Source organism: Phocoena phocoena, chromosome 10 (genome assembly GCF_963924675.1).
Source record: "Phocoena phocoena chromosome 10, mPhoPho1.1, whole genome shotgun sequence".
NCBI lineage: Eukaryota > Metazoa > Chordata > Mammalia > Artiodactyla > Phocoenidae > Phocoena > Phocoena phocoena.
The window spans coordinates 37,916,872-37,927,497 of NC_089228.1; the positions used below are offsets into that span (position 1 = coordinate 37,916,872).

General features: G+C 58.9%; 3 protein-coding genes across 4 annotated transcripts; all 3 read left to right on the plus strand.

The window, feature by feature from the left end:
- Window positions 1-1,104: 1,104 nt before the first annotated feature.
- Window positions 1,105-3,678, plus strand: HYAL1 (hyaluronidase 1). Of its 2 annotated transcripts, XM_065884987.1 has the most exons (4): window positions 1,105-1,206; window positions 1,683-2,606; window positions 2,964-3,053; window positions 3,235-3,678. In XM_065884987.1, the coding sequence occupies exons 1-4, from the start codon at window positions 1,186-1,188 to the stop codon at window positions 3,544-3,546; spliced, it is 1,347 nt and encodes a 448-aa protein (XP_065741059.1). In that variant the 5' UTR covers window positions 1,105-1,185; the 3' UTR covers window positions 3,547-3,678. The 2 variants fall into 2 exon arrangements, with proteins under 2 accessions (XP_065741059.1, XP_065741060.1); XM_065884988.1 differs by lacking the exons at window positions 1,105-1,206; window positions 2,964-3,053 and having other exon boundaries at window positions 1,707-2,606; window positions 3,235-3,579.
- Window positions 3,679-4,698: 1,020 nt separating this feature from the next.
- Window positions 4,699-10,325, plus strand: HYAL3 (hyaluronidase 3). The gene is made up of 4 exons (XM_065885491.1): window positions 4,699-4,752; window positions 8,313-9,223; window positions 9,434-9,523; window positions 9,640-10,325. The coding sequence occupies exons 2-4, from the start codon at window positions 8,330-8,332 to the stop codon at window positions 9,901-9,903; spliced, it is 1,248 nt and encodes a 415-aa protein (XP_065741563.1). The 5' UTR covers window positions 4,699-4,752; window positions 8,313-8,329; the 3' UTR covers window positions 9,904-10,325.
- NAA80 (N-alpha-acetyltransferase 80, NatH catalytic subunit) lies at window positions 6,490-7,384 on the plus strand. Its single transcript, XM_065886406.1, is given in 2 exon segments — window positions 6,490-6,519; window positions 6,521-7,384. Coding segments are annotated over 2 exon segments (894 nt in total).
- Window positions 10,326-10,626: the final 301 nt, after the last annotated feature.

Below are 10,626 nucleotides of genomic sequence, written 5' to 3' on the forward strand. Positions count from 1 at the left end.
GGCTGTTCAGTGCTTTCACCTGGGCCAGGAACATGATGTTTCCTTCACCCCACTCTGGCAGGCAAGCCTGGGCCTGAGCACCTAGCAGGTCTCAGTTGCTAGCGTCTGAATCAGCAAACAAGCAAAATCACGAAGGAATGAACAAGCGCGTCTTCACTGATACACTCATGCTCATACCCGTGGTCACACAAACATGGGGTCTCATGGTCATAAAACAGGGTCTCACACACACCAAGTCCCAGGCACTGGGTCCCACACTTGCACATACGTACTACTGGAGTTTGTGGAGAGTCCCAAATGTCCACTAACTGGAGCTTTACACAGACACAGTCACTGATCCAGCACATATGCAAAGGGTGACAACGCAGCCCTGACTTGAGGAACACAGTTCCTTTCAGACACAGGTCCCTAAAGGGGGGATGATTTATCCACTAGGCACTGTAGGCACAGGGCCACAATACTTATACGGGCCCACAAAAATGTTTTAATTTTAATCTTTTTTAATCAGAAGAAAAAATACAGGAATAATGAATATGAAATAATGAATTCAGTCTGGATTATATCTGTACTTATGCCAGTATAGTCGTTAAATATATTTTTTAAAAAATATGTATTTTTTTGGCCGCGCAGCATGTGGGATCTTAGTTCCCCGACCAGGGATCGAACCCGTGTCCCCTGCAGTGGAAGCATAGAGTCCTAACCATTCCCTTAAAATATTTTTTTGAGGAATGGGTCCACAAAGGTGGAAGTGCCTAGGGCCCATAGATGTCATAATGCAGGCACGTGGGGAAGGCACCCAGACTCCAGTATCACACCCAGTCGGATCTGCCGCCCAGATGGCCCCCATGCACTGCCTCCATCCCCACACCATCCCAAGTAAAGCCACAAAGTCCAGCCCCAGTGCTGACAGAGTGGGAGGGGCCACTTCCGGCCTAGCCCCACCTCCTACCAAGGGCACTTTGCTAGGAGTGCAGAGGTGGCTCTGCTGTCTGGCCCAGCCCTCTAATCCAGGGCCCGCCCCTCAGCCCGCCCCCAGACTGGGTGGGGTGACCCCTACAAAAGCTCAGGGTTTCTAGCAGCGGCTTCTTCCTCCAAGAGTCTCGGTGCAGCTGAGGCCAGAGTTAAGGAACAGAATCTTGCTGAGCCCTGCATAGGCCCTCACCCTGAGGTCAGGAAGTTTGGAGAATGAGGCCTTTCAGCCCTGAGGTCAGCAGGGACAAGTGGGCAGATTGGCGGGTGTACAGGAGGGCTGGGCTGACCTTTCCTGCGTCACTGAGCATGCCCTCCTGCATGGGTGGCCAGGATTCCTGGGGGAAGAGACAGGGAAGCCCCCGCCTCCGTCAGTCAGCCAGCCTGGGGGCTGAGGGCCTGGCTCTCAGCCACTCTTCTCAAGACAGATGTCATGGCTTCTGTGGCCCTTGGGGAAAGGGGGCGGGCAAGCCAGGACAAGACCTGTGGGAGACAGAGGGCAGAGGTCGGCCCAAGAGGCAACTCGGATGTGCCCTCTAGTGGCCATGTTCCCCTCAATGCCTCTCCTTTGTCCTCTGACTTCCCCGAACCCTGCAGGTCAATATTTACTTGAAGCCAGAACAGAGGTGGATTAATAAGGGACTTGGCCTGCCTGCCCTCAGTAGGGGTCAGGGAGTTCAAGGCCTGCTTTCAGCTCTGCTTCTCCTGGCCAGGTTTCTCTACACCTGCCCTGTGCCATGGCAGCCCACCTGCTTCCCATCTGCACCCTCTTCCTGAACTTGCTCGGCATGGCCAAAGGCTCCAGGGACCCCCTGGTACCCAACCGGCCCTTCGCCACCATCTGGAATGCAAACACCCAGTGGTGTCTAGAGAGGCATGGCGTGGACGTGGATGTCAGTGTCTTTGATGTGGTGGCCAACCCGGGGCAGACCTTCCGCGGCCCTGACATGACCATTTTCTACAGCTCCCAGCTGGGCACCTACCCTTACTACACACCTGCTGGGGAACCCGTATTCGGTGGCCTGCCCCAGAATGCCAGCCTGGCTGTCCACCTGGCCCGCGCGTTCCAGGACATCCTGGCTGCCATGCCTGCATCCAACTTCTCAGGGCTGGCAGTTATTGACTGGGAGGCATGGCGCCCACGCTGGGCCTTCAACTGGGACACCAAGGACATTTACCGGCAGCGCTCACGGGCACTGGTACAGGGGCAGCACCCTGACTGGCCAGCTCCTTGGGTGGAGGCAGCAGCTCAGGACCAGTTCGAGGGGGCTGCGCGGGCCTGGATGGCAGGTACCCTCAGGCTGGGACAAGCACTGCAGCCTCGTGGCCTCTGGGGCTTCTATGGCTTCCCTGATTGCTATAACTATGACTTTAAAAATCCAAACTACACTGGCCAGTGCCCACCAGGCATCCGTGCTGAGAATGACCAGCTGGGGTGGCTGTGGGGCCAGAGCCGTGCCCTCTACCCCAGCATCTACCTGCCCGCAGCACTGGAGGGCACGAAGAAGGCACGGATGTTTGTGCAGCACCGTGTGGGTGAGGCATTCCGTTTGGCCGTGGGTGCAGGGTACCCTGATCTGCCAGTGCTGCCCTACGTCCAGATCTTCTACGACATGACTAACCGCTTTCTGCCCCTGGTGAGTCTCCTGTGACCCGGCCCACCTTGTAACCTACATTGTCAGGCATTAGTCCAGTAAGTGAGGCCACATAGCCCTGGGGCACTTTAGCCTTGGGACACTTTCATCCATTCCCTCTCACATTCTTTGAGTACCTACTGTGTGCCAAGTTCTGTGCTAGGCACGGACAATTCAGCATTCTTTAGAAAGAAATCATCCCTGCCTGCATGGCACTCACAGGCTAGAGTAAGGGCAGGCTTGCCTCTGGCCACCACAGCTAGAGCAGGCTATGAATTATTTGTCCCATGCAATCGTGTTACAGCAGGCTGCTGTGGGGACGGAGGGAGGCCCCACAGAGCTATGCTGTCCTTTCCCCAGGAGGAGCTGGAGCACAGCCTGGGGGAGAGTGCAGCCCAGGGGGCAGCAGGAGTGGTGCTCTGGGTGAGCTGGGAGAACACAAGAACCAAGGTGAGCTCAAGCCCAGGATGGGGGTGAGGGTGGCGGCAGGAGTGGGGCTTCCAGGCTGACTGGGGAGACCCTGGCCCACCCTTTACCCCTGCAGTCCTGGTTGACCAGCAGGTGAGTGCCTCAATGCCCTAGGTGGACCCGTGCATGGCCGTGGTGTCCTGACGCTCCCCCTCCCACCTAGGAATCCTGCCAGGCCATCAAGGAGTATGTTGACACGACACTGGGGCCCTTCATCCTGAATGTGACCAGTGGGGCTCTTCTGTGCAGTCAAGTCCTGTGCTCTGGCCATGGCCGTTGTGCTCGGCGCCCCAGTCACCCCGAGGCCCGCCTCATCCTCAGCCCCACCAGTTTCTCCATCGAGTCCACGCCTGGTGCTGGGCCTCTGACCCTCCAAGGTGCCCTCTCACTCAAGGATCGGTTGGCTGTGGAGTTCAAATGTCGCTGCTACTGTGGGTGGACGGGAACATGGTGTGAGCAGTGGGGCATGTGGTGATTGGCACATGCACACATTGAGTACCTAATGCAATCTGGACCTGGCTACAGCTTTCTCAAGTACAGGCACAGTCACATGAGTCATGGTCACAGTCAGAAGTACACTCAGGCACTGTCATGAGCATATGCTAGCCCATTCACACCTGCTTACAGACCAACTGCTTACAGTTGCATAAGGAGTTAGAGCCTTGGGCACCCACCCAGCAGAGTTAAAAATATTTCCTCCAGAGACATTGAGCCAGTCTTTAAACTGCAGCAATCACAAGAACTGATGCTCTGGACTTCCCTGGCGGTCCAGTGGTTAAGACTCCATGCTTCTACTGCAGGGGGCGGGGGTTCGATCCCTGGTCAGGGAACTAAGATCCCGCATGCTGAAAGAAAGAAAGGGAGGGAGGGAGGAAGGAAGGAGGGTAAGCACTTTACCCAAGGTTGCAGACAGAAAATAGAGCAGCTGAGATTCAAACCCAGGTGAATCTGGGTTTGAATCTCTACCCTCTACCTCTACCTCTATAGCGATGGAGCCCTTTGGCTCCTACTATATGTCGACGGTAATCAGCCCTGTACAGCAGCCTGAATCCGTTCAGAGGTAACAGCCTCACAAATAAAGCAGACATGATTCTAACTTCAAGAGCTGTTTATTGAGCACCTAAAACGTGCAGGCGCTGGGATCCAGAGGGCACAGGAAAATTCTTTTCTCTTGCTCTGATTTGATGTCTGTCCGAGGGCGGCTGCTTCTCAGGGTTGGGCCCAAATTTCGGGAGGAAGCTCCACCTGACCGTTTCCACGCTGGGCAGGAGGCTGACGTGAGCCGAAACAAAGTTAACTGGGGGGAGACCTATCTGAGTCTGGGGCGGGGCGAGGCGGGGCGAGATGGAAGCCCAGCCCACCCGTAATGGAGCTGGCGCTCGGTTCGCGCTCACTGGGAGCTGGGCCTGGATAAGCAAGGGCGGGAGGGGCAGAGGTAGAGCCAGGGCAGAGATCCAGTCTGCGTCGGGTCTGTATTATGACGCGAGGCGCCGGAGCCGGGGGCTGGCCGCCCCGAAGACCCGGGACCTGGTGGTGTGCCGCGGGCCGTGACGGCTGCAGTGCGTCCGCCTCTCCGCTAGGGTGCGAGCGCCGGGGGCCGGAGGAGTCCGAGCCAGAGACAGCGAGATACAGATCCGTGTGGAGCGAGGACACGGAGCGTCCCGGAGCCAGGCGTCAGCATGTCAGTACTGCCCCTCTCCCCATGCGCGGCGTATTCGTCCTCATTGTCCCCCGCTCTCCCCGTCTGCTCCGCGTGTACAGTTCTCAAGTGACTAAGCTGCCCCCGCACGCCCTCTTTGCGTCTGTCGTTCCCTCCCAGAGCATGCCGAGCCGCCCAGAGTCAAGCTCCCGAAGCCCCCACCCCCAAACTCCACGGTTTGTCACCCAGTGGGAGGAAGGGGGAAACCGAGGCAGGAGAGACTGTCGCCTCTCTCTGTGGACCCGGGAGCCCCACCCACAGTGGGTGGGATCGGCACAGAAAGGGTTAAGCCTGAGGGGGAAGTCTGAGGCTCCAGGCTCAGGGGCGGATCCTGGGGTTTCCTCTCTCCTGGTCCAGGGGTGCAGCTGCTGCGGAGGTGGCTGATGCAGGTGAGGGGCTTATAGCCCTCTGAGTGGGATGTGGTATGAGGGGAGGGGGCTACCTGTTACTGGTCAGTGTGGAATTGGCCTCAAGCTCACGGGGCCTTCCTGCAGAGGTGGGGAAGGGGAGCCAGGGCATTCTCTCTGGAACAGGTGAGTAGAAGGGTGGGGCCCAGCGGCCACCTATCGCTAGAAATCCCCCAGCATTGACCCTTCTGCCAGCAGAGCCTGTGGTAGGATGGGCATACAATGCAGTTCGGGGTCAGGAGGTCTGAGCCCCCAACCTGGTAGCCGTTGGACACCCCTGTGGATGTAGGAAGGAAGCTGTGGTTCTTATCTAGCTAGGGTGGCTACGAAACAGGCCAGTGGGGAGCCAGGCCTGCAGGAGCCACATTGCTGTGTGAGCCGGGCCCTTTCTGAGGGGCAGTTGGGTCCATGCCCAGTCAAAGTGTCCTGAGCTGGGCAGTGTTGGGGAGGGAGCCAGGGACTCTGTGCCCCTGGTAGGGAAGGCAGTCCAGGGAGGGGAAATTTGAGCCTGATGGGTGGGTGAATGGCACCCCAATATCGGTTAGGTGGCAGGCATGGCCCAGGTGGTCAAAAAGGCTGGGACCTGGAGTAGGGAGAAGGGTGGGACAGGGGAGTTCCTAGGGAAGCTGTGTTCCCTCCGAAGGGAATACAGCGTTTAAGCAGGGGGTTGTGGTGTCTAGTTTGTATGCTCTGTCTGATGGCCAGCCAGATGCAATGGTGTAGGGCTGGATCTACTCTCCTGGGGAGGACAAAGCGGTAGTCAGAGAAGGCTGGGGCCTGGAGTCTTGATTTCTGCCCTAGCCTTTAGCCCTCAGCCTCCATCCAGTGTAAGGCAGAGCACCCAGGATCCATCACCTCTGCTCTCCACCTGAGTCAGGTCCCTCAGGTATAGGGGATGGGATCCTCCAGGTCACCTGTGCCATCAGGTGAGTATGGGGACAAGGTGCAGCACACCAGTTCCAGGATGCGTGGCCCTCCTTAGCACTCTGTCAGCCACTCCCTGCCCCAGCCCCATCCTCCCTTCTGGCACAGCCCAGCATGGCTGTTGTCCACAGGAGGAGCACCCTTCTGGTCTCAGGAGATACCACTGCCTGGAGACTGTGGCCTTAACCCCCAGCCTGGCACTGAGCCACCTGGAACCCAGCAGGAGATGACCTTGGCTCCCAGCCTGGCAGCTGAGCCTGGATCTCACATGTAGGCAAGAGCTGACTCTGAGCCCTGGCCCAGCCAAGCTGACTCCTACCCTAGACCCTATACACCAGGTGGTGCTGATCCTGAGTACCACTCCAGCCTAACTGACTCTGGATCCTGCATGCCAGCCAGAGGTGACCCTGAGATCCAACCTGGCCAAGCTGATCCTGGATCCTACACACCAGCCAGATCTGACCCTGAGCCCCAGGCTAGCTGAGTTGACCCTGGGTTCTGCATGCCATCCAGAGATGACCCTCAGTCCTGGCTCAACTGAGCTGACCCTGGATCCCGCACGCCAGCCAGAGGAGACCCCAGCCCCCAACCTGGCTGAGCTGACCCTGGAGCCTGTGCACTGCCGACCTGAGCTCCTGGATGCCTGTGCCGACCTCATCAATGAGCAGTGGCCCCGCAGCCGCGCCTCCCGCCTGCACTCCTTGGGCCAGTCCTCAGATGCCTTCCCCCTCTGCTTGATGCTGCTGAGCCCCCGTCCCACGCCAGAGGCAGACCCCATTGTGGTGGGCCATGCCCGCCTGTCACGGGTGCTGGACCGGCCCCAGAGCCTCCTAGTGGAGACGGTGGTGGTGGCCCGAGCCTTGAGGGGCCGTGGCTTTGGCCGCTGCCTCATGGAGGGCCTTGAAGCCTTTGCTCAGGCCCGGGGCTTCCGCCGGCTACACCTCACCACCCATGACCAGCTGCACTTTTACGCCCACCTGGGCTACCAGCTGGGTGAGCCTGTGCAGGGCCTGGTCTTCACCAGTCGGTGGCTGCCTGCCACCCTGCTCAGTGCCTTCCCCAGGGCCTCCTTTCCCCGGCCACCCTGCAGGGCCCCTAGCCTGACTGCCCAAGCTGCCCCAAGAGCCCCCAAGGGGTCATCAGTGCCGCCACCCCCACCCCTGCCTGAGCCCTTGACCACCCTACCCCCACCTCCAGGAGGGCCCCCTCCACAAAGCCTGCTGGAGACTCAATACCAAGACCTGAGAAGACGCCCCATATTCTGGATGGAGAAAGACATCTGAGGGCTACCCAGGGCAAGATGCTGTCTTTCTGGGTCAGTTGACTGCCCAGGACAGTACCAGCCTCAGCCCACTGGCCATCCCTCAGCTTCTATCCCCCGAGGGCAGCTTCAGCCTAGGCATGTTTCCTGAATGCCAGTGGAGATGGCACCATGACTGTGGCTCAGAGCTCTCAGTGTGGCTGAATAAAGGCTTCTGTTGGGTGTGGTTGTGACAGTGTATTTGTTGACCCCCACCCTCATCTCCCAGCCTTGTCTTAGGTCCTCTGTCCCTGCAGGGGCCCTCAGATCCACCTCGGCCTTAGGGCCATGGGTGGAGGGACACCTGCCTTTTACCTCTCTCACTCTGCCAGGCCCAGGGGACAAGGAGACATTCACTCATCACCATTCACTGGGCACCTGCTGTGTTACAGGCCCTGGATTGGGCACAGGCAGTGGGGAACTAGACAGATAGGGTCTCAGCCCAAGGGACAGGGCAGGCATACTGTGGCAGGATCCATGCTGGGACAGTGGGAGCTCAAGTTTCCTCACTCCACTTGGAGATCTGGTAGACCTCCCAGGGCAGGTGATGTCATAGCAGAGACCTGAGTGCTGAGTAGAAATTAAGCCAGGCAAGGTGGGGGCTGAGTGTTCTTGGGGCAGGAAACAAAATGGGCAGAGGAAAGAAGGGGACTTGTGAAAGCTGTAGGTGGGGGAGGTGTCAGAGGGCACGGTGGTGCCATGGCAGAGATTGACAATACAGAAGGGGAGCTGCCCAAGCCAGCTTGGGTTGTGGCTGCTCTGAGAGGCCTATGAGACCCCTTGGGAACCAGGCTTTATGCACCTCCCTTTCTTGTGAGGAGGAGCTGGAGGAGTTTTCCCAGCTTTCTCTGCTGTGTGGAAGGTGTGGCCATGGCCATGGAGTCTAAGCTCACACCCCCTCTCTCCTGCAGGTTTCCATCCCTGGGGCATGACCATGCAGCTAGGCCTGGCCCTGGTGCTAGGGGTGGCCCTGTGCTTGGGATGTGGCCAGACCCTGCTGCAAGCCCCTGAACGCCCCTTCTTGGTGCTGTGGAATGTGCCCTCAGCACACTGTAAGGCCCGCTTTGGCGTGCACCTGCCACTAGAGGCCCTGGGCATTGCAGCCAACCGTGGCCAGCGTTTCCACGGCCAGAATGTCACCATCTTCTACAAGAACCAGCTCGGCTTCTATCCCTACCTTGGGCCGAGGGGCACAGCTCACAACGGGGGCATCCCCCAGGCTGTGCCCCTTGACCGCCACCTGGCACGGGCTGCCTATCAGATCCGCCACAGCCTGCAACCTGGCTTCACTGGCCTGGCAGTACTGGACTGGGAGGAATGGTGTCCACTCTGGTCTGGGAACTGGGGCCGCCGCCAGGTCTACCAGACAGCCTCCTGGGCTTGGGCACGGCGGGTATTCCCCAACCTGGACCCCCAGGAGCAGCTCTACAAGGCCCGTATCGGCTTTGAACAGGCAGCCCGTGCACTGATGGAGGACACACTGCGGCTAGGCCGGGCACTGCAGCCCCATGGGCTCTGGGGCTTCTATCGCTTCCCGGCCTGTGGCAATGGCTGGCATGGTACAGCTTCCAATTACACGGGCCACTGCCATGCAGCCACCCTTGCCCGCAACACCCAACTGCATTGGCTCTGGGCCGCCTCCAGCGCCCTCTTCCCCAGCATATACCTCCCACCCAGGTTACCACCTGCTCACCACCACGCATTTGTCCGATACCGCCTGGAGGAGGCCTTCCGTGTGGCCCTCGCTGGGCACCCACATCCCCTGCCTGTCCTGGCCTATGCCCGCCTCACACACCGGAGCTCTGGGAGGTTCCTGTCCCAGGTGAGTGAAAACTGAAGTCTAGGGGTCTGACTGGGGAGGCATGACATTCTCTGAGGGCCTGAGAAGCCACTCAGAGGCTCAGGGCCAAGGGGCCCTCCTCTAGGGGTGGAATCGGATCATGGCAGTGAGCCATGAAAGTTCTTGAAGGTGGAGGTTGGGCCAGATGGAGCTGGCCAGCCCAGCCCTGGCTTAGCAGCTCTCTGCCTCCAGGATGAACTTGTGCAGACCATTGGTGTGAGCGCTGCACTGGGGGCAGCCGGCGTGGTGCTCTGGGGGGACCTGAGCTTCTCCAGTTCTGAGGTGATCATTGCCCCCTCCAGCCTGCCACACAGCCCATGCTGGGGTCCCAGAGATGGGGAAAGACCATGTCAGGGCCATGGAGCAGAAGCATTGATGCATCCCTTCCCTCTCCTCAGGAGGAGTGCTGGCATCTCCATGACTACCTAGTGAGCACCCTGGGCCCTTATGTGATCAACGTGACCAGGGCAGCCATGGCCTGCAGTCACCAGCGGTGCCATGGCCATGGCCGATGTGCTTGGCAAGACCCAGGACAACTGGAAGTCTTTCTGCACCTGGAGCCAGATGGCAGCCCTGGAGATTGGGAGTCCTTCAGCTGCCGTTGTTACTGGGGCTGGGCTGGCCCGACCTGCCAGGAGCCCAGGCCTGAAGAAGCAACATAAAGCCAGGAGTCACCTGCCTCTGACCTTCATGTTCCTGCTGCCATCTTTCCAGTCCTGGAGGGAGGACTTTGTCCCACTCCTGTTCTATTTAGCTTACAGTCAATTCTCCCATGCACACACCCCACTTCCCATGCGATCCCTGGGGAGTGGAAGAGGCCAGAAAAAAACATACTGTTTTAAAACTAGAGGCCCTCTGAGATCACCTCATCCCTCCTGACAAGAAAGCAGCCCCAGGAAGAGTCGGTGTTCCAGAAGGTTCAGGTTGCCAGCCCAGGGCTCTGTTCTACACTTCACTGCGTCCATGGAGAGGTCACAGGAGACCCGTCCAGGGGCAGGTGGGCCCCCGAGGAGATCTTGGCTAAGATCTTTAAGTGCTAAGCTGTTGTCTGTAATCTGCTTTCATCATAAAGTTACTTTTTCTTTCACTGCCTGAGGTTTGGCTGTTCCCCAATTCTACCAAACCCACCCTCTTCCTGTCGCGAGCGTCCCGCTGCAAGTACCCAGAGTTGCCGGTCCTGCGTCGTGGGGAACTACAGAGTTAACGACTACACGTGTTGGGCGAGGGGGGTGGGAACGCCGCAAGGCATTGTGGGTGCATAGTTCAGCTAGAGCGTCGTGGGCTTGTGGGTCCCGGGAGCTGACTACAATTCCCAAGGTGCTCTGCGCCCAGCGGGGGGGTAATCCGCGCGCAGCACCTTGGGAATAGTAGTTTCGGCCTCATGG